Consider the following 23888-nt stretch of genomic DNA (forward strand, 5'->3'; position numbering starts at 1 on the left):
GTGCAACCACGTGTTATAATTAAGCGTTCAACAAGATATAGGATAAACAAGCCTGGTTTCTCGAATTTTTCTTGCAGACATTAGATGAAATTGCTGTCTGAGATTTATAAAATATGTTGTTTTGCTTCAAGGTTTCATGATTTGTAGAATATAGTTTTTTACAGTAATTAAAAATAATAATTAAAACATTTTCACCTCAAATTGTTTCAAACATATTGAGCAGTAGTTCTCTGGACATTTATACAACTTTACTTGGTTTGGTCATAGTCCTATTCCAGTATTAACTAATCGACACACAAATTAAAGCCTAGCTAAACTATATAACATATAAAAGAAATACTTTTTAACTGCCCAGAGAATATTACTGCAATAATATTTCTATTGTTTTATAATCAAATTAATGAATGGATTAAACTTTGTTATTGTTTAAACAATTGACATGCATGACTTTGCTTTCTATACTGAAATTGAAAGATATCAAAGTCCATTGAAATATTCTTTACCCTTTTCTTTAGACAGGCATGAGACATGGTCATTGTGACATAAATCATCCGAACAAATTGTGTATGGTATAATGAAGCTTTTTTTTTAATTAAGAAGATTTTGTACCCTCTAAAACGTAAATGATTTGAGCATCTTATCCAGTCTCCATTCTGCTGTCTTAAATGGTAACACATGGTGTGTAATATATAAGTGCACAAAACATTAGGATTATTGGTGAGTAATAGTTAGTCTTGACCTTGATATATTAACCTTATATCAGTTCTTCAAAGGTGCTCATGCAAGCATTTGAAATAATTCATTGGTAAAAATGTTGTGTTTCTTGGTTTTATTATGTGAAATATGGTAAGAAATGCAAATGGTAGAGATATGGCTGGATGTATGTTCACAATAAACGTTGTGATATCAAGCACAAAGTTTACTGAAATTATAAAAGACAGTTTTACTTGTAACATCATGAGAAATAACTACATTTACCACTGTTCTTTGCTTTCATTGATATAATAGCATTCTTTTATTGAACTCTTTGTGTGAACAATTCATGTGTCATGTGTTTGGGACAATTCCCAGTACTGAGCCCAGATGCTACCGGTATCATATATTGCAGTATAAAAAGAACTCTTAATTTCTTGTTACAGCCTTTTTCAATGACATGATAATGGCTGCTTTCACTTGCCTTCAGCCCAATCATTCTGCTTGTGTCTGGTACACACACTGACGTCAATTTCCCTTTTATCCCACAGAACAGACAGTTGTGTGTGCAAGTTATTTCCCCTTACAACATTCATGTCTCTAAACAGGCACATGGTTTCACATGTAATCTTATAAGTATATGAGCTACTATTGTCTTGTTGATTGTATAATATTGTTAGCACACAGTTTCATTTAAACCATTTCAGTAATTGTGTAATTAAATCTGTTTTCATCTTGGCTACATTTGCTCTTTTAGTTACAGCTACTACTCCATCCAGACAAACTAGGAAGCATATGTGTTAAAGGTGTCAGTGCGAACAAGTTTGAAAAGATTTGAGAGGTTTGCTTGGCTCCAAAAATAATCAAGCCTGGAAGATTTTACATCTCCACTTGTCTGATCTAGGAAGTTGGTATGCGTTGTACAGCATTGGGGTCTTCAATGGGATCCATTTTGAAGTCCCCGGGTCGCAGTTTCATGGCAATTGTCTTCAGGGAGTACCACCATCCTCTCCAAGTGTACCAAATTACACCGTTGTCTGTCAATGCACTGTAATGCCCTTTTGGGTAGTAAATGCCATTAAGATGGGCAGAGTGACACCTGGAGAATGATAAATACAGAGGAAAGATGACTTTTTTTGTTCTGAATGACTGTGTTTAACTTATCAGTGTCATTACGTACCAATTGCGTACCAAAATTGCATTTTCACACTTTGACACACACAAAGTAAATTTGTAATTATTGGTGTCGCGCACTCAGTATGCCTATGTCCGTTGAGATCTTTCTGACATCCGTAGGTTGTTGAATCAGAAATGGAGCAATAAAGTAAAGTACATTTTGTAGTACATTTTGTACAGCAAAAATGAAATTGTTTGGAGAAAAGTAACAGCAAGTTGGACGACATGATAAGTTGGAAAATGTTTGTAGGCTAACTTCATTCCAGCTATCTGTTGTATCTGTGTACTTGAAAGCCCCAATTAGCCCAACCTCTATCTTTCAGTGATTACTTGTCTGGTTTAGTAGCAATTTAGATTCAACAGCCTATGTTTTCATGTGTTTCCATGGTTGATAACGGCAGAAATCCACCCCACAGTAATCTGTACTATGGCTGTACTGTATATACTGTATGTATGCTTCTTAATAAAAATATTTGAAACAGCTTGCTTCGTATCAAATATCATTAATCCCATACTTGTTGAACCACCAGCCTCCTTGGTCTTCTTGTGCGCAGTTTCCTTTGTAGTTATCATTGTCCTGGTCGTAGGTGCTGAATTTGATGCCCTGGTGACTGGCCCACTCTGACACACCTACCTGATAACTTCCAGACAAAGCATCTCCAGCTGTACCTACAAAGGACCCAAAGGCAAGTCGGTAGTGATCCTGCAGAAAGAGACAGATATGAAGATAGCGGGACCACTCGCTTGCAAAAAAAAGATTGACATTTTAAAACGGCAACAGTTTCACAACATGGGGGTAGGTGCAGTTTGCCCCATCTAAAGCATTTTAATGGGACTGAAAACCTATTATGGCCATTTATGGGCTGATAACATTCAAATGACTGAAGACTTAGTGAAATTCCTTTAAGCCTGTACATAAGGGAGAAAAGGGGAAAACTGTTTTATTTAGCGATATTAGACTTGATTAGATGCATCTAGTAGAAACTATACCTGAGTTGTAAACTTTCCTGAGCAGTAACAAATATTTGCAGATTTTCTGCCCAGAAAATATAATGTTTTTAATGTATTTCCTTCTCTCTGTGTTTAGTGTTCAATCAACACCTTTTCATTGGCCACATGGAAGTTCTTGTACTCAGCATAGCGCTGGTTACCATCAAAGTCTCCCAGGTTAATCCTCAGAGAATAATTTCCTGTAACAGACAAATGATTAAAAAAATAACATATCACATCTACAAAGAACCAATAACTGTATTCATTGTTTTTGCCTTCATCTCAATGCTTCAATAAGTTTAATTTACCTTGTGCAGTTATGTAATGCAGGTTGTCATTTCCGAGCCAAAACTCTGCATCCTTGTCTCCAAAACCAACCTTATACTCTGCCCACGATCTGATTGATAGATATATCGATTTATAAATACATAGATTGATAGACTTTCCTATGATTTCATTAATATAAACTAACAGGTTTCAGACACACCTGTTAAAACTCTCTCTTCCATTGATCCGTCGCTGAATGACAGTCCAACCTCCTCCATCATTCATATCACAGTATACTCTGACAGGGAAAGGGCTGCCATTAGGTTTGATGGAGTAGAAACCACTGGATTTGCAGCCAGAATTAAAGAGCTGGGAGCAGTCTGACGCACAGACAGAAAGACAGAAATATGCACTCAGTTTTTGTTACATCAAGTTATTCCTGTTTCTGCAATGTGAGACCTGAAACCAGATAACTTAATCTACAGGATGTTGTTTTCCAGTCCTGAGGCTGTGGCCCTGACCTGTGTACTCGGTGTCCAGGCTTGGGTCCGGTCTGGCTTTGTCCTCTTTGCCAGGCTGGTTCGGCAGCTGCAGTCTGTGTAGGAGGGTTTCCTGTTTCTGAAGTTGGTCCTTCAGAAGCTTCTCTTGTTCCTGCAGACGAGACACCTCCTCACGGCAACTGTCTGACGCCTACACACACACATTTGTATTGCTTAATTTGTGCTTCAATATTCATTGCCTAACTGTTAGATAAAATACTCATAAGTGAAAGAGTGAAACGTTATTCCTTTTACTCCTTGTTTAAATCAAGTAACCCTTATTTGATCTGTAAAATACTGTTGTTGTTTTTTTTGGTTGAAAGTTGGATCCCTTCACTTGCTAGAAATGGAAAAGGTTTCAAAATGTGGATCTACAGCAAGTCAAATCACTATTAAAAGCTATCAATCAGCCACAGACTCTGTGGCTGATTGATAGCCACAGAGTCTGTGGCTCGTTTTATTATACTCTGTGGCACAGAGTATAATAAAACGGTACATATATGTATTACCCTCACAGCCGCAAGTATTTCATGTGAATAACAATAACACTTACCCTAGTGAACCATAGCACTACTCTTACCCAAGCCCAAGAACATAAACTTAAATAATGTTTTTACATTTTGGGAAATGTTATTATTTCTTGAAATGATTGACGTCACACTTAAATCTTGCCAGTAAAAAAAAGCTATAGCAGCAATTAGTTAGCTTAGTTACCCAAACAGCTAACCTGTCAATAATGTCAATCAATTAAGCGTTAACATTATGTGTTGGAATATGTCTTTGCTGGTACTAGTGACTTTCTGACAGTGATGACAAAATAGCTTGTTTATTTGTGAGGTGAAGAACTGCTGGCAGATTTAAGACCTTTTCACTTCTGCACTACAACAAGGATGTTGGTTTACACACAAATGACTGAATCGTTTGGACCGGACATCACACAGAGCCCATTAAATGGAGAAAATGTTGGTCCGACTGTGCATTTTGATGACGGTTCTACCATGACAGGCACCGAGAAGAACCAGAAGACAACAAACATCTCAGGGTGAAAAAGAAGGGTCATAAATATGAAGACGCCAATGAAAATATCTAACCGGAGAGGAGGCCAGATTCCGTAACTGTGGTATGCAATGCCAGAAGTCATAGTCTTTAGACAAATTATAGTAGCCTACAACAAGGGACTGCTTATGAACAAAGGATGTGTTGCCTCCTGTACACCCTATTCTAAACCAAACACTGTATTTTCCAGGAAAGAAGAAAGCTTGTGAAGATGTATTGTTGTGAACTTCATGTATGAAAACAAACCTGCAGACCTGATTGACAAAATTACGTGAGTTAAATTTGACACAAGGCTAGTCTCCCGCTGTTTCGGGTCTTTATGCTAAGCTAAGCTAAGCTAACCAAATTCTGGTTCCAGCTTCATGTGAGCTGTATTAATTTTGTCCTCTAAGCCCAGAAAGCAAACAAATACATTTCCAAAATTATTAAGCTACTCCTACAACCATGCAAGCAAGTTTTTCACAGTTTTAGAATAACAACAACACCCTAACTAACACAAAGAAATCATACCTAGCTTTGTAAGGATATGGTTAACTATCCCTATTGGAAAATAACAAGGTGAGTATTTAAATATTTACATGTAAATAGAAATGTAGACAAAGATGGGCTAGCTTTTTCCAGCTCTTTCCAATCTCTAAGCTAAGCTAAGTTAACAGACTGCTGTTTCTAGCTTCATGTGAGCTGTTAAGCTTTTCCTACAACCAGACACGTTTTTCACAGATTGAGCATAACAACAACACCCTGAAAAACCATATCTACCATTATCAGGATAAGGTTAACTGTACCTAATGGGAAAAAACAGCACGTGTTTTTAAATAGAAATTGAACTGTACATTGTAGTGTGAAAAGTAACACCATTCTGTTAATCATTTTTACTGGAATAAGTCCTTTAACTTTCTAAAGACTACACACAAATAGAACAAATAATTGATCTCCCAAACATCTCTACTGAAATGTAGTCAAAGTACTGATTAGACCATCCTGTACAGAATGTTAAAAAAAACACCAGGTACATATAAGCATAGAAAAACTAACATTACGTGCAAAGTACTTACAGATAGACTTTGAGAGCAAGCTGCAATGACTATGAGCTCCATGAGAAGCAACAAGCCGGCCATCCTTGTTTTGAGAGCACAAAACAAAAAAATCCAACGTCAATTTGGTAAGGCACTTCTATCTCAGTTGAATCCAGAGCATATTAGTTTTTGAAATGCTCACACACCTGGTCGAAACTATTTGTGTGTCCAAGGGGAAAGAAAAACGAACCAAATACCTGATTCTCTACAGTCATAAACTATACAAAATATGCAGGGAGAGTCTAAAACAGATGCAAAAAATTGAAACAGTTTTCAGGGGAAATTTATTTTTTCTCTTATGTAATAGAATAAAAAAGGAGAGGAGGTTTGGCATTGTTATATTAACAGAATGTGAAACAACATATTCCTCTACACGCATTTGATCAAAGGAAACATTCTCAGCTGTTGCTCAACATCTGCAAATCTCTCTCCCTTTGTCTGTGATCGGCCATCCGTCCTCTCTTTGTCATTACTGTCATCTGTTCTCCTGCTGCCAGCTCTTTGATTTCCCTGCTCTTTCATGACCACTTATCCAACTCTGAGTGTCATCGAAAGACTGGAGTAGTCATTTTGTTGATGAGTAGCATTGTGTCATTTCAAATAAATGTTGAAAGCAGCTAAATGCCAGTGAAGGTCAGCTCTGTGCAATGCAGGAAGAGGCAGAGCAGAAGGATACATTTCATCTCAAGGGATCACAAAGGAAGTTGAGTGAATAATTGTCACTGTTGTCAAATGAGGAGTTATGTGTTATTGTCAAAGTAAAGAATACAAGGTTTTTATAGCCAGATATGGTCTGACTGGTTCCAGTCTTTGTACTATGCTAAGCTAAGTAAGACCTGGCATCATAGTTACATCACATTCCCCAGAGTAGTAATCAAAGGTGCAGCAAGAATCAGAAAATAAGTATATTTCAGCAATGTTCAAGTAACAAAAAAATATTAGGAAGATGCAGTAGCTAACTATGATAATCACACCCGGGGTGCCATAGCCAGTGTGGCCTTTTACACCCAGATGTATAGCAGGGTACGTAAAAGCATGCACCCATGTTTCCATTGTGAGGAATCCTATTTACATTAAGGCACACATTAAATTCAGTTTTGAAAGTATTAGTATTTATGAAAAGGATTTTCTTTGACCATACAAATTATTTATGCATGAACATCAATGGTATGCAGTACCGCACTTCCACATTTTACTGTTTACTGGCACTTCTCACAGGCTGTTGGTACAATACTCAGCCCTCTCAAATCATGTTTAATAAATCCTTTCAGCATTTAACGGAAAAAACGTTTTCATCCAGGGAGCACTATACAATCCCAGCAGGTACTCAATGCCGTACGCGCACTACTGTGTTGCTCAGGTGCTTACATTAGTGCACTTAAACGACATAAACTACATCCTCAGCTATTGCCGGTTTGATGAGAGTGACATCAAACACTTTTCTTAAAAGGTATCATCGTGTGAACACTACGTCAATAAAAAAAGCTGCAACACTTTTTTTGCTAGCCTAATACCATTATGTGTGGTTATTGCATAGATTGTTTGTGGCATAAAGTTTGGCTAACGCTGCAATGGGGCTCATAGTGTTTATACACCTGTGTTTGCGACCTTAATGTTGTTTTATGGAAGTTCATTTTTACACATGTAGCCTTATGCTTAGCGCACACTGGTTGATTCTAGTTAATCTACTCAGAAATGCATATTTGGATCATTTATTATCAGTTGTAGGATTCTCAAAATTAACAGATCAAAATAAAATACATGCACATAATTCAACTTCCAGATCAACACATCATCACATCCCTTGGTGTGCATTAAAATTGTATTCGATATTTGTTTTAACTTTTCTCTTTGTACATTCATTAGAAGTAATTTTTCTTTGCTTGGGTAAAAATGTATTTTAAGTGTGCTAACTTGTATTTGTACTTCAGTACGATACTCTTTTGTACACACCTCACTCTTTGATTTAAGGCCTTCATCTCAATTTATAGATATTTTTTTTGTTATTTCAAATTAAGGGCAGTATAATTATACCTGGAGCAGACTGAGAAGGACTTTGCTTGTTATTCAATGTAATAATGGTTTACTGATACACATGCTAATGTGTAAATAAGGGAAGACTGGTCCTTTTTCCCCCCAACTTCATGCACTGATGAACATTGCTAAGGAGCACTCTCTTCACACTTTCATATCTATGCTAAATTGTGGAATGATTACTTAATCATGTGTCACCATAAAGTAGGAAGTCAAATGCAGATCATTAAGATCATTCACTCTGATTCTGTTAAAAGTTGTTATTTTATGAACATTGTTTATTGTTTTTTAAACTCATATTGACAACGATGGCATATCGGTTGTGGATGTCTGAATACGTTTCACTTTTCAACCTATACCAGCTGGGTTTTGTCCCTTCATGGTGGCAACTCAATGCTCACATGGGAGTGTTGAGCTGTATATGGTGTGTCTGCTTGCAGCCTTTTGAGAACTGCATTCTTTACACAAACAAAACTCCCAAATAAATTAAGGGTTCACACAGTGTTATTGTCAAATATATCAAATACACATAAGATATATCACAACTGTAAGCGAAATCACAGCAGCAAAACCAGTATGATAACACATTTCACATATCTATATTATGTCTTAGGATTGTGCTTTAAGTTTTTTAAATTAATAAAACCAGTTGAGCCAATTACAGAGCCAACACATTACTCAGCCTCCCCGGGAAAGTTTACTCTAAGGTGCTGGAAAGGAGGGTCCGGCCGATTGTCGAACCCCAGATCGAAGAGGAACAATGTGGTTTTCGTCTGGTCTTGAACGACGGACCAGCTTTTCACTCTCGCAAGGATCCTGGAGGGGGCCTGGGAGTACACTCATCCGGTCTACATGTGCTTTGTAGATTTGGAGAAGGCGTATGACGGGGTTCCCAGGGAGATACTGTGGGAGGTGCTGCGGGAGTATGGGGTGAGGGCGTCTCTACTCAGGGCCATCCAATCTCTGTACTGTCAAAGCGAGAGCTGTGTCCGGGTCCTCGGTAGCACGTCGGACCGATTTCCGTTGAGGGTTGGCCTCCGCCAGGGCTGCGCTTTGTCACTAATCCTGTTTGTGATATTCATGGACAGGATTTCGAGGTGTAGTGGTGGGGGAGGGGGTCTGCAGTTCGGTGGGCTAAGGATTGCACCACTGCCTTTTGCAGATGATGTGGTTCTAATGGCTTCATCAGGTCTGTGACCTTCAGCACTCACTGGATCGGTTCGGGGCCGAGTGTGAAGCGGCTGGGATGAGGATCAGCACCTCCAAATCTGAGGCCATGGTTCTCAGCAGGAAACCGATGGACTGTCCACTCCAGGTAGGGAATGAAGCCTTACCCCAAGTGAAGGAGTTCAAGTATCTCGGGGTCTTGTTCTCGAGTGAGGGAACAATTGAGCGTGAGATGGGCCGGAGAATCGGAGCAGCGGGAGCGGTATTGCAGTTGCTTTACCGCACCGTTGTGACGAAAAGAGAGCTGAGCCAGAAGGCAAAGCTCTCTGTCTACCGGGCCATCTTCGTTCATACCCTCACCTATGGTCATGAAGGATGGGTCATGACCGAAAGAACGAGATCGCGGATACAAGCGGCCGAAAGGGGATTTCTCCGCAGGGTGGCTGGCATCTCCCTTAGGGATAAGTTCAGTCATCCGGGAGGGACTCGGAGTAGAACCGCTGCTCCTTCACGTTGAAAGGAGCCAGTTGAAATGGTTCGGGCACCTAGTGAGGATGCCACCTGGGCGCCTCCCTAGGGAGGTGTTCCAGGCACGTCCAGCTGGGAAGAGACCGAGGGGTAGACCTAGGACCAGGTGGAGGGATTATATCTCTTCGCTGGCCGGGGAGCGCCTTGGAATCCCCCAGTCAGAGCTGGTTGATGTGGCCAGGGAAAGGAAAGTTTGGGGCTCTCTGCTGGAGCTGTTACCTCCGCTACCCTGACGGAAAAGCAGGAGAAGATGGATGGATGGATGGATGGATGGATGGATGGATGGATGGATGGACAGCCTGGAGGACCTCCAGTTCCTTGGAGTCAGCATGTTACATTACAACAGCTGTGAACACACTTAAAGACACCTCGGCCCCTCAAAGACTGCAAAAACTACTATTTAGAAATATTTATGGCTATTTTGCTTGCATCTTTTGGTTACTATTACCATTTATCAACACACATTTAGACACACAATACATTTATGCAGTTTTCCCCATTTAACGTTTTAGACTGTAAGTGTAGGTATTTTCTGATACAGTAGGTGTACTGATCTTTTATCCAATTTTTTATCTTAATGCACCTGTCCAACACACTTCTGACTTTCATTCAAAAGTTTGTTGTGGGCGTTCTTACCATACAGCTCACATATTGTATATTTTAGATGTACGCAGAGTCAAGGGCAGGCCAACGAGAGCCCAGCATCTTAATATGAAGACCATTGATGTATATTAAAAGCAAGCCAGAACATAATTGTAATGGAAGCTGATGTGAACAAAAGAATTATTTTGTGTGTGAATGCAAGACAGAAGAAAACACAAGAGGAGATATGGCAGAGAGCGAATACTTTTACATCACATATCATATTAAATCATCAAAATAAACACGCCTGTTTGCCGTAATGCTACACATTTTGAGACATGTTCTTTGCATGTTAATGAGTAGCCAGAACACTTTTTTTTTAAAGCATCAAAATACAGCATGTTTATAAAAACAAAATCACACAAGACGACAAAAACAAAAAACAGTTTATGTCAAAGAGTTTTTATTAACGTAAAAGTATAATGATCAAATATATCCATCTCCTTTAACAGCCACCAGGTGGCTTTACTCTGTGTTGCATTTCATTTAAATCATTATTTTCCTTTTAATGTGTCCATGTTTATCACATCTTACCTATTTAAAACAAATTTAAATAAATGTTTTGGAATTATTTAGTGGTTAGGGTTGGAATTAGTATTTAGGGCATTGGAAGTCTTTATTCACTTGTAATATTTATGTATAATACATGAGCCTACAATTATAGAGTTTATATAAAATGTTAATACTTTATGTTCAGTGTCTGGGCCTCTATTCTCAAGCTTTGTTTAGGTTATCAAAGTGTCCAATTTCACATATCTCTATAATGTTTTGTGATTTTACTTCTAGTTTTTAAACGTGTGAATAAATAAAGGAATTAAATGCAGGTGATGGCACAGTCAAACATCTGACCTGACATAATGAGACGATAGTGTATTATTCAAAAAATCATTTATTTCTTATTCTGGAATTACACTCTTAAGCAGGCTACCTTATTTCACATTTTCCAGCAGTGTGCTCATTAAGAATAATACACTCAATGGCAATATTTTCCAAAAACAATGAGTAATTATAATTAAAATAATACATTATACATTTCATATTTACATCATATGTAATTGAATTAATTTTTTTCACACTTAGTAGTTTTATCCAACTTTTAATACTTGACTTGACAAAGATGTGATTGCCGGGCATCCTCTTATGTAGCTGTGGTGCTTTCCTCAGACCGCACTGATCAATGATCCTACACAACGCACACAAACATACACAAATACAAAATTCAATAGGACACGTGAAGGCTTTTTAAAAAAAATTACAATTGAGGTATTCACTGACATATTTTGTGGAATAAAATGTGGAATCTGTTAAGCATTTGGTAATCACAACTTGTTTATGTTCTGGTGATATCATAACTTGGTTGGTTAAAGAAAAGTGATTAAATGAGAATACGAAATGTCATCACACTGACATGAGTATGCCTTTAGCTTAGCGGAAGTGAAGCACAGCCATGCAAACGTGAAGCAGTTTGTTTATAGCCTAGCTTTAGCTTTTTACTTGTGGTGTTAGCATATACGCTTCCAAAATCACAAAGAGTGTTAATATGTAGAGATTATGCTGAACAAAACGTGTGAGGATCATGAATGAGCTCCCTCTGTGAAGCAACGCCCAGTTCGGCCTACAAAAATACATCATCACTGCACTACTCTATTGGCAAGCACTCCTACGCATTGTATGTGATAGGCTATGGGGAGGGACATTTCCGGCACATCTGTTAGCGGTTGAACAATCTCAACAGAGCCGTCTAGCTAACCAATCAGAGCCGACTGGGCTCTGGTTTGAGACATAGGGTGAAAAGAGGTGCTGCAGCACAGGCAGTATGAGAATAGATTACACAAACTTACTATTAATATGAACCTGAAGATTAGCGTGATATGTCCTCTTTAAGTTCCATATGTAACAATCTATGTACGCTACGTAAGTTTAGTATGTTGCGCAATACGAAAACCAATCTCCTGCTTGAAAATCCTGCGTTTTTTACGAACCATGCTAATTATCACAGTCCAGGGTTGATGTTTAGTAGTTCAGTAACAGAGGTTGTCAGGGACATTAAAAGGTCACCGTACCAATCATGCGGAAACTCATACTCATTGATGTTCATGTTGAAGTCATGTGACGGTAGTGTAGTTCATTTATAGCCTAACTTTTTTTTCTTTTAGCTTATGCTTCAAAAATGTAATGTAACATTTATTTAGGAAGACAATGTAATGCATTTATACTTTCAAATAAGCTTTAGCACCTTCAGAAATAAGATTAACATTTATTTTTCTTTCATTATCACCTTCTTTTTGTCTGTTGAATCTCACCTTTAGGTCTAAGTCGCCCTTCCTCGGGATACCATGAGTGTCTCTCCTCCTCCCTCTAGCTCTGTCAGACGTTCCTACACAGAGAACAGAAGACATTACTACTAAAACTGCCTCTGCCTGGAGTATAACTACCTCTGTGGTACTTGTAATAATCCAATAATATGACATTACCTTTGATATCCACTGCTTCTGTCTGGTTTGAGTACTCAGAATCATCTGGTTGAGCGTCATCAGACTTCTTATAGTAATACTCTTGATTTGGTGGTCCAAATCTCTACATGCAAACAAAAACATGATGTAGCTTTTTTATAACGCAGCTGCACTGTTTCTCTAGAGGACCAAATCAGACTCAAACACATTATATAGTTATTTTGCAGGATATTCATTATGATTCTTCAATATGTGGTTGATGCTTTGTAACGTGCGTGATTCAAATTGGGTATGTTACTTTACCACTTGGTTAAGTTTAGGTAACCAAAACATGGTTAGGTTCACAAAAGATAAATGTTTGGCTTCAATTTGTGTTGGCTAATTATATTAAATTGTTTAAATAAAAAATGTGGGTTAAGTATGTAGCTTAAGTTTACTTGCCTATCTTAATTTAGTGTCAAAGGGGAAGGGAATCAAGACCCAAATGCAGAATAAAGAGGCAGGATTAAAAAGAGGCAGGATCAAAGAGTGGCGGGTATCAAAGTATAAACAAAAAGACAGCATTAATCACCGAAGAAACTGGCTGACAGAGAATACTTGGCCTAAATACACACAATAATCACCAAGACAAGACACAGCCGGGGAAGGCATGGAAAACACAAGGGGAAGCAGGTGAAAAGTATTGGAGGGAAAACACAGAGAAAGGAAGTAAATCAACACAAAAGGAAAAAATACATTTCAAAATAAAACAGGAAACCACTAGGATTAGGACAGGGGTGTCCAAACTTTTTTCACAGAGGGCCACATACAGAAAAATATACAGAGAGCTGGGTCACTTATAGAGGTGAATATTGCCTCATAAGTTAAGTTATAAGTTAGCAAAACAATCAAATGTAGTTGAATAATGCGCAATACTTTCAAATGGTTTAAGGAAACACAGCCTACATCCCATCTGTCTTTTGGGTTTCATTAATTTTGTTGGCAGCTCATTCCTTAAAACAGAAGCCTCAGATTGCTGATAATAAGAGTAAATATGAAGGTTACATTTCAAGCTTGTTATAGAAATAAGTTATAGGGCTTTTTTCCATCAACTAAGATTTGTTAGAAAATGTTTTAAATTCTAAATGACTGAATTTATTTGAAATTGGGCTCATTAATATATTTTAACATATATATTTGAGAAGTACAATATAAGACAAGCAAAAGTTTAATTTGTGGGCCATATTCCATTATACTTTTAGAATTTGCTGAGAGCCGATTCAAAATGGCCTGTGGGCCGCATTTGGCCGTAGTTTGGACACCCCTGGACTAGGATCTCCTACCTTACGCGGCCTGACAAAAATTAACGAACTTATTTCCGGATAAAATCTTTTTTACTGTCCGGTATGCACCAGGTATGCTGTCGAACCTTCGAGGGGTCTATCTTCATTTATGTTGACATTGAAGGGAAGTTTTATGAAACAGTCAGCCCTAGCTTTTAAATGTGCATGTACTGTAATGGAGTGTCACTGGGAAACTGACGTCAGCAAAATCCAAAAGGTTCGATTCTTTAACATTTATCAACTCAAAGGAACCAATACTTTAAAAAGAGTCAGCCTGCAGATCACACTGTTATAATTACTACCGCCCCTGAAGGTTGCCTTATACGTCCATAATGGAGACTGAAGGGGTATCTGCAGAGTCATAATCTGACATTATTGGACAAATAGGAACACAAATCCAGGCACATATGTGAATAAAAACGCCTACTTTACCTTGTCAGGCCACATGAAGCTGACGAAGAGAATGGCTGGCAGTCCAACAGTGAAGACATACACCCCCCAGAGCCAGGGACGCTGGAGGGTGGCCAGTAGGAGGCTCTCTATGATACCTGGCTGGAGTGCACATATAAAGATACGGTGTGTAATAATATCAGCAGTGTACAGTAATAGACCCTTTCAAAGTTGTAAACATAAACCTTCTAAATGTGTCCCAATGTATTTCCTGTTACAGTTCAGAGTTACATCAGCTGACAGGAAGTAGCCATGGACCCGAACTGTTGCATAGCAATACAGTTCCATTGAAAGAGCTACAGTATATCCAACCACATAGCATAGCCTCTATATCCTCTCTCAGCATGAAACTTCAGATTTCTATTTTTTTAATGTATTTTCACCATGAACACCATCCAGACGATTCTTGCTCTCAAATGTTTTTTGTTTTGATAGTTTCCCAAAAAATAAGCTTCTTTTCTAATTTCTACAGTGACGTCCCTAGTGCTTCAGACCTGTTCCTGATTTAAACCAGAAACAGGTCTCTGTGCTTGGGGCAGCATAGTGTTCTACACGACTCATGATGCTGGCAGTGTACTATCTGGAGACAGGCAACATTAAACAACTTTTAAGTAAGTTTGTGGAAAAATAAATGTATGTGTGCATCGTTTTTTTCTTAATTTATTTCAGACAAATTTTCAATGAATAATGGAGCAATTTAAGAATGTTACTTTTCTTTTCAAATGTAAGGGAACACTTGTTTATTTTAAGAGTGTCCAAAAGATAGTCAATGGGCACTGCACCAAAGTAATTGGAACAAACAAGCTTACAAAAATTGTACAGAAGCCCAAAGAAGCAAAGAAAAAAATATCTATATTCGGGGGATCCATTTTTGAAGTTAGATCTCATTTTTTTTTTTTTTGTCTCTTGTGTTTTTGACTTAAGAACAGGTGACACAAAAGTTATGTCTGGATAAAAATGTCCCTAAAAAATGAAAAAAATAGTAGAAAAATAGTTTTTAAACCGTCAAAAACGTGACAAACTTATACATACATACATACAAAAATGTATACAATTAAACGTACCTGTGCCACTGCAGACACAGGTGTCACGCAGGCTAGCAGCATCATACACAGCAACACAAAGCTGATCCCCATGTCTGAAACACACACCTGCATGCACACACATTCATACACAAAGATATATACACATACACACATCAACGTTCAATATATTGCGGTAGCACACAAAATAAACACAGGATCTTGATGATAGGAAAAAAAACAGATTTCCAGTGTGTTCTATCTCTCTTGATCTATTTTCTGAATACAAAGATCAGACTGGGACAATAAAGATAAATGACAAATACTGAGGGAAAAGATGATCAACACACACACTTCTGAAAAGGGAAATGAAAACTAGATGCCAGGGATAGCAAAACAAACAAGGGGGGATCAGAGTGGGACATGCAGTAGCACAAAGATGATATAAACAATAAAGTGAAAGAAGTGAAGGTAAAAGAGTTTGTTTCTACCTGTTCTACACAATGATTTCACACAGTTTCCACGCGTTCCTTAAAAGTCACTTCCTGAAATCTTGTTATGTGATGTTGGACTTTGGTCCATAGTCATTTACTGACATGGCTGCAGAGCACTGGCCACATCAGAGGGGATTGAAGGGCTAATTAACACAGATACACACACACACACACACACACACACACACACACACACACACACACACACACACACACACACACACACACACACACACACACACACACACACACACACACACACACACACACACACACACGTATGGTAATGATGTAGCGTCAAGTAATTTTTTTTATGCTCAAAATAAATGTTCAGTGTAAGAGTAGTATTTGATAGCATTTTAAAGAAGTAAAAATGTATATTAAAAGAAGCAGAAACCATTTCAAAGCATGACAAAAATATTCAAATGTTACTGTTTTAAGATTATGGGAATTCCATGAAAAGAAATATTACCATAATCTACTTCTTATACATCTATATATATATATTTATGTGTGTTTTCTTTTAGGTAGTGTGAGACATTCTGGTAGATAAACAGAATAAACCACTGGATTTATGTTTTGATTTATCCAAGTACCACTTTGTGTCCAATAGTTTGCCCCCTAGTGGAAAAATACCTAATTTAAGACACCTGTTGAGGCATGAGAAATCAAATGGACAGTTTTCTCACTCAATTATGTTCCATAGAAGTCTAGTGGTTAAAATATGTTAGCCATTAAAGTAAACGTAATTAGTTTAATTTTTTATTTTATTGATCTAAATTGTGTTCAAAGTGTCTGCAACCTTTGAATTTGTTTGTCAGTTTAAAAGTTGACACACAAAGGAATGTTACACAAAACATTTATTAGCATTATAATAAATTAAACAGTACACAGATATTCTCTCATACTCCTTTAAGAAATTGCGTAAACTTGGACAGGTTGGATTTAAAAAAAAAGTTAAGTAACCAACAAACTTTAAACTAGCTTCAAAATAATATGTACAAACGTAACCGCACACATTTACATACATACATACATTTTTGCAATTAAACCAAAAACGCAGTAAGTATTCTGTGACATTCTTTGATCTATTTCCATAGCTTCTCTTTCAGAGCCGGATGTTGATTTCACTGCGCACACCGTCACCATAAATACTCTCGTTTCCGTCTGACAGGAAGCCACTGCCAGTGCACACTGTGGTGAGGTTGTGTTCGAGGTTTGTGATCCGCTGTTTGAGTCGAAGCTGGGAAGAGTTGAACTCACTCTGCAAACGTGCCAGACACGTCTGAAAAACAAGGTCATTGTTAATCATTAACATCATTATAGTGGCTACAGCGTAAAAACTGCAGTAGTAGTAAATGATTAGCACTCACCTGTAGCCGGTCCAGACTGGTTTCCAGCCTCTCCACCTTTTCCTCAAGCTCCTCCCCTGCAGACACATTCACTTCCTCCAGAAGCCCTTCCTTCTGCAGGATGTCCCTCCCCCTCTGCTCTAGCTGGGCCCTGGCATGGGGAAACTCCTGAAGCGCCTCCATCAGGTCTTGTTTTGAAAGGCAGAATAGGTCTGAGTATCCCAGACTGCGGATATTAGCCGTACGGCGGTTCCCCATCTTACTGCCGCTGATGTTCAAGATGCTGATTTCCCCGAAACAGCTTCCTGATGTCAGAACCGCAAACTGGGTGACTCCATCCTCGCCCACCACTGCCAGCTGGCCATCTTTAATTATATACATCTCCTTACCCACATCACCCTTGGAAGAAAAAACAGATTGAGGATATATATCAGGACTTTATCAACAATAATGTCCTTTCAACAAAATGGCAATTTTGTAAGGAGAAAGGATGTTGATACTGTTTCAGTTGAATGGGGCAATATTTTAGGTGGATTTATGTTTTTGTTGCTGGGTATGAAAATGTAAGCCAATTCAGAAGTGCTAGAAGTGACTCCCTTAGTTTCCAGGTTGATTGTATAGATATCTATGAGAAAATTACCCTACTTGTCTCTTGATTTAAACAGTTTAAGAATTATGTCATTGTCTAAAACATTAGTTTCATGTCTTCTTTCATACAAATACAATTGAATACAAATGTTAAGTAAATTGTGGTCCCACTAAATATATGAAAAGCTCTAGGGCAGAGCTATCTTGTGATTGAGAAGCCGATGACATTGTGTTGCCCAGTCTTGGTTCCTAGTCTTGGTTTTGTCTGTATTATTGTCTTACAAATGTAACCCTTTAACAGAGAGCTCCAATAGCCAGTCAATCTCGAAAGAGCCCAATGATCAACTGCTCAATTTAACATGTAACAAAAAAAAGATTTTGGTCTCTATGGCCTATTAAAGTGTGACCACTGAAAATATTTTAAACAGTCCAAAGTTTAACAAATACAAGCAATAGCATTTCATTATATCTCTTTACTACCAGTAGCTGTAAAGTGAAAACCAACCTTTCTGCAGATGTAGTCTCCAGGACTGAAAACCTGCGGTCGAAGTTTTAATACCAGTTCTACGAGAAGGCCTGCCTCACAGTCTTGGAAAATACGCACCTATATTTAATGTACATGTATACAACATTAATGTTGAGGAGAACACACGTAATGATGGTGCAAAAATTAAAACAAAACAATAAAATGAAACTGTTGACCAATTCCAACAGACAAATCTAGAACAGTTAAGCCAACGTTGTGTTTTAGCCAAACTCGAAGAATGAGACCTTTTATGAAACTCTCAACCGAAATACTACAGAAAAGAGGCAAAATGGAATTGTATCACACTGTCCAAGTGTCTTTACCTTCTTCAGTGTGTCCAGGTGAACATTAATAGCAATCTCTGCTCTCAGTTTATTGGGCAGGCTGCGAAGCACTTCCTGTTCATCTATTGTCTTCTGATTGGTCCAGAGGTAATCAAACCAACGTATGACGCGTTGCTCTAGCACCTTGCTTACATGCCTGAATTGCATGTAGTGTTTCAACGTGTCAACGCGGCTCTGAAAAGCTGCTCTTGTGGCATTCATATTGGAGATCATGGCTCCAACATTACCCACAATGGAGGCAAAAATCAGAACACCAACCTAGAAGATAAATATTGGTATTAGCTGTATTGATCAACTGGAACAACTGGAGAGGCTTTTTATGGATCATTCAAGGTAAGATAACATCAGTTAAGGAAATATCAACTTACCAGAAAGTCAAAAATCAGAAACAAATACTCCTCATCTCTAACTGGAGGAGGAGTCTCTCCAATGGTGGTCAGGGTCAGAGTGGACCAGTACAGACAGTAAATGTAACTTCTGGTCAGGGTGCCAAACTCCGGATCAGATGCATTGGGATAAACCCAAGAGTCAGATCCCAGTCCGAGGACCTTGGAGAAGCTGTAGTATCCACAGGCGTTCCAGTGGATGATCACCAGGATGTACAGAACCAGCTTGCAGATGCGGAAAGCGTTGGGGTAGCCCGTTCGTGTTTCTGTACGTTCAAACCATTCAAACAGACGTGACAGACGCAGCAGGCGGTTGAATCGAAGAAGAGGTGTGTAGCTCATTCCAACTGCCAGGTACAGGAGGTCCGTTGGGAGGATGGAGCAAATGTCAAGCTTACACTGCAAGGTTCGAATGTAGGACTCTCTTAGACGCCGCACATCTTTTACCATCAAGCCCTGATCCAAGAAACCTTTAAATACATTAAAAACACAAATAAACTAAAGCATTAGGGTATAAAACAACAATCCAGAACAGAATTTCTAATCAAAAATGTTTATGTACTAATGGAAATTAGATGCTACTAGTTTTTGCAGTACCTGTGTGGAGACGAACAGCTATATCCAAGATATAGACTCCATCACAGATGTAGTCCAGTACCAGCCACACCATCACATTCCTCATCTGGAGCTCATCAAAACAGGCCCTACACAAGCACAACGAAGCAAATCACAGCAACAAGTAAAATATTCACTATTCTTCTAGCTTACTAGCTTCTTGGTCCCTACCAAATACTGTGGGATATACACAGTTGCAGTTAAGAAAAGTAGAACAAGAAGCTGAAAGAAGCTAAAACGCGTTTCAGAGCTGCAGCAAACTTCAGAGTCTGGAGATAAAGGAAGTTATGTGTTTGTTTTGTTTTGTTTGTCTGTTTAATTGACCACGTTTTATTTCTGGGTGGAGCCGAAACACGGGGAAAACGCATGCATAATGTTTTATTAACTTTGGTTTACGTAGCGAGATAGGACACAGCAGTCTCTGTGGTCGACTATCTGTATTTTTGAGTTTTGTCTTTACTGGCAACCACTTTTATATCATTTTGTTGAATTATTGCATCTTTAAAGTATGTTTTAGGAGCATGTTTGCTTGACTGACAGGTGTCTCTGTCAGCCAGTTTGTGCAGAAGAGGTGCTTGTCACAGTTTGCTAGCTAATATAGCTGTCTTTGCCAATTCCTCATTCAAAAAACAATACTGGATTTCTGACACCAAAAACTGGCAAAACAAAAAAGCCAATGTAAACCAAAATTCAAGTTTCTGATCCTCTTTTCAGAGATATGAAAATAATGACGGCCATGTTTTTTCTGCAGTAGCCTACTGGAACTGTAATAGTTACAATTACAGTTACAGTTATAGTCGTTGGGGTCTCTAAGAAAGATACACATTAGTACCAGAATTGAGAAAGGTATCATTGTATTGGAACAGTATTTCCCAACCTGACAACCAGTAAGGTCCAGTTGTAAAAAACAGCAGCACCAATCACAATCAGCCAGTGGTAGTAGGCATCATCAGATGGTGATAAGACCTCCACTTTACACTTCCTCCTCCTGACAGAGAAGAGAAAAAGAAAACTCAAAGGTTTATTCATATGTTAGTTTCAGGTCATGTTTTAATTCAAGGCATTTTAAAAGGTTTCTTGTTGTCTTACATGCGTCTGGAGCGTCTGATTTCATGATCTGCATCAGAGCCATTTTGGCTGTGGCTGAACCTGCTGGGCGGGGCTTGTATGTCATTGTTGGCGGGGCCTCTGAAACGCTCCAAGAAGGAATCCGGACGCTCCGTCTCCTCAGCCAAACCCTTATGTGCCCATTCTCTCAGAGTCATCACCATACTCACTATCCTGAAGAACAAATGATAGCCTACATTTATAGTAAATGGCACCAATCATTTACTATTTTCGAATAATTAACATTGTCGCTCACATTAAATAAATCAGTAAATCTAAATACATCGCTTTGAATATTTGCACCGGTGAACTTGTCAAATTTATCTTATGTGCTATAAGCTGTCATACCTGGATAGAGCTCCTCGGCCTTGCAGGGAATTCTGGGAATTAATGTCTCTTCTTTCAATGGCAGCCATTCTCTGAAGCTCTGAGGAAGTGTCATCACACATTGACTGTGCTCTACACACATACACACACACACACACACACACACACACACACACACACACACACACACACACACACACACACACACACACACACACACACACACACACACACAAACACACAACAAATACATTATTTAGCGACAAGTATCTCCTTTTTCTTCACACAAGTAAACAATTACATCACTCAGCTTTTAGTGCTGCTTTGGTAACCACCGACTGCTAGGAAAAAAAATGGGGCTCTTTAGCGGCTAACTGCTAAGCTATGTTCATTAGCTAGCGGCTAATTTGTCTTTCTGCTGTTGGCTGCGAAGCAGGTAGCATATAGTTTTTCATCTCAGATTTTTTTAGCTGAAAGCAGCTTCCTGCAGCTGCGGGTTTGGTAAGAGCTGTGAGACTGAAACAACATTCTTTTTAAGGGCCATGAAACCACGACATTGAGTTAAGCTTTGCAGAGCTAACTGGAACCGTTCTGGTGGTATTCATTAGGGTTTTTTGTCACAACAAGCAACAACTATCAAATGAAACATTTAGTTTCCAATCCATTGCTAATATAAATAAATTATTGCTTTAGCATTCAATTGGTCATCTTAATGTTAAAGCAAATATCTATCATTGACAAAATGCATAACACTTTTTTGTATGCTTTTTGTTCTTTCCATTTTTAGGTCATAATCACGGGATTACGACAAATGAAATTTGTTTTTAGGGTGACTTACAAAATCTGTGCAGGGACTACAGATGAAAAGTAGCCTTTTGGCTAACTCAGAAATGTTGATTAATGTGCACTGTCCCCGTTAAAGAAATAAAATTAAAAACAAACAAAAAGTCAGATATGACTTACAAAATGTATTTTTCAACTTGGTCTCCCTACATCAAGCTTTACTCTCAAAAGAGAAATTTACATTTCAAAATGACATGTATTTCTCATAGTAGCATTACATTAAAATCATTAAAACTCTTTTTTTTTGTAAGTAAGCTAACGAATGCTACATGCAGTATACGAATATCGGTCTGTTTCAGAATCCGAATCCGAATTAAATGTATTGCCAAGTAAGTTTACACATGCAAGGAATTTGATTTGGTGTCTGATGGTGTCAACATAAACAATCTCAGAAAATAAGTAGAAAAAGTAGGCCCAAAATATAAAGATAATAAAAAGTATATGTAAGAAAATTATTTAGCATAAAAAAAGAAAATGCTAAAGACATGTATTTATACCAAATATTTGTGTGTGTGTGTGTGTGTGTGTGTGTGTGTGTGTGTGTGTGTGTGTGTGTGTGTGTGTGTGTGTCTGTGTGTGTGTCTGTGTGTGTGTGGGTGTGTGTGTGTGTGTGTGTGTGTGTACCTGCTGAGTGTGCTGTCAGCTCGGTCACTCTCGTCCTCTGTCCATGTTTTCACGGACAGCCTGTGTGAATCTTGCACTGGATCTGTCATACTGTAGACAGCAAGTCTAAATTCATTTTCATTCTCACCACACACAGACATACCGACTAACAACTGCAAACTACAAACTACAATGTCAACTTCACATACACACACACTCTCATAACACACATGGATAAAAGCAATAAAATGCTAACTGCCAAACACACACACAACTCACAGCACACACTAATGCAATGATGGACCCACAGTCACAAAAGGAAGGTCATCCAGTATGAGGTCATCCCATGTCAGGCATCACCATGGAAACCACATAGCATAGCAACAAGCTGGAAAGTAATTATGACAACATATAATAAGAGGGAGAAACAGAGAGATGTTCAGTCAACAAACCTGATAATTGTCCAGATATCTCAACGTTAGCTCGTCAATCCCTCAGTTTATGTTCACGTCTGTGGTTCAGCTGCAACACTACTCTTTCCATTTAGTTAGATTCATGAGACATTAATCATGAAGGACAGAAAAATATGATGGGTTGGATGGGTAAATGAGTGAACAAAAGCATCCTATCAAAGGAAAGATCACATGGTTAACGACAAAAGCATCCTTTAAATTGCAAATTGTGTGTCGTGTGTTGCTCTCCACCAGAGAGCTCATCTATATTCAAGAACCTTGTTTGAAGTGGCTTCTGAAACACAAGTGTGTCTTTGTGTCCGTATATTCTCCTGATTACTGAAAGAGGATGCACACACCTGCACACGTGAAATTGAGACGTGTTTTATAAAGGTTACTCTCAGAAATAGTGTAGGTACATGAACATAAGATCTCAATGTGCTGTATTAATAGATAGAAGAGGAAAAAATCTTGGTAGAAGATGATCATTTTTTGAGTTACAGATGAACGGAAGTGGGTAGAGGACACAGAATCTTAATAGAAACAGACGTTATCTGGCTAGAAAAGGTAAGATTTTGTTAGAAAAAGAATGGACCTTGGTATAATTAGACCAGATTCAGGTAAAATACAATCCTATCGGGGTAAAACAAGACCATATCTGGGTGAAAAAAGGCAATGTTTTGGTAGATAACACTAGAAAAGGATGTTACCAAGGTAGAAAAGGACAGATTTTGTTTTAAAAAGACTGGATCTTGGTAAAATTGGGCCAGTATTGGATAGAAAACATCTGCATCCCTGAGAATAAAACCAAATCTGCGTATAATAACACTGTATCC

At 38.3% G+C, this 23888-nt stretch overlaps 3 protein-coding genes across 3 annotated transcripts; all 3 read right to left on the reverse strand.

Moving 5' to 3' along the window:
* Window positions 1–812: 812 nt before the first annotated feature.
* Window positions 813–6034, reverse strand: fgl1 (fibrinogen-like 1). The gene is made up of 8 exons (XM_063876637.1): window positions 5944–6034; window positions 5777–5840; window positions 3648–3816; window positions 3347–3506; window positions 3168–3256; window positions 2971–3059; window positions 2385–2572; window positions 813–1792 (listed from the first exon to the last, which is right to left on the reverse strand). The coding sequence occupies exons 2-8, from the start codon at window positions 5837–5839 to the stop codon at window positions 1594–1596; spliced, it is 957 nt and encodes a 318-aa protein (XP_063732707.1). The 5' UTR covers window position 5840; window positions 5944–6034; the 3' UTR covers window positions 813–1593.
* A 5214-nt stretch (window positions 6035–11248) lies between these two features.
* On the reverse strand, window positions 11249–16077 carry LOC134859476 (calnexin-like). Its single transcript, XM_063875983.1, has 6 exons — window positions 15907–16077; window positions 15458–15544; window positions 14376–14495; window positions 12643–12745; window positions 12472–12545; window positions 11249–11351 (listed from the first exon to the last, which is right to left on the reverse strand). Exons 2-6 carry the CDS (start codon window positions 15527–15529, stop codon window positions 11343–11345), a joined length of 378 nt encoding a protein of 125 aa, XP_063732053.1. The 5' UTR covers window positions 15530–15544; window positions 15907–16077; the 3' UTR covers window positions 11249–11342.
* A 581-nt stretch (window positions 16078–16658) lies between these two features.
* On the reverse strand, window positions 16659–22830 carry LOC134859840 (cyclic nucleotide-gated cation channel-like). Its single transcript, XM_063876572.1, has 10 exons — window positions 22622–22830; window positions 21176–21286; window positions 20810–21001; window positions 20598–20702; window positions 19703–19809; window positions 19088–19575; window positions 18699–18977; window positions 18355–18453; window positions 17283–17660; window positions 16659–17194 (listed from the first exon to the last, which is right to left on the reverse strand). The coding sequence occupies exons 1-10, from the start codon at window positions 22759–22761 to the stop codon at window positions 17018–17020; spliced, it is 2076 nt and encodes a 691-aa protein (XP_063732642.1). The 5' UTR covers window positions 22762–22830; the 3' UTR covers window positions 16659–17017.
* Between the last annotated feature and the right edge of the window lie 1058 nt (window positions 22831–23888).

This window comes from Eleginops maclovinus, chromosome 23, assembly GCF_036324505.1.
Source record: "Eleginops maclovinus isolate JMC-PN-2008 ecotype Puerto Natales chromosome 23, JC_Emac_rtc_rv5, whole genome shotgun sequence".
NCBI classification, from domain to species: domain Eukaryota; kingdom Metazoa; phylum Chordata; class Actinopteri; order Perciformes; family Eleginopidae; genus Eleginops; species Eleginops maclovinus.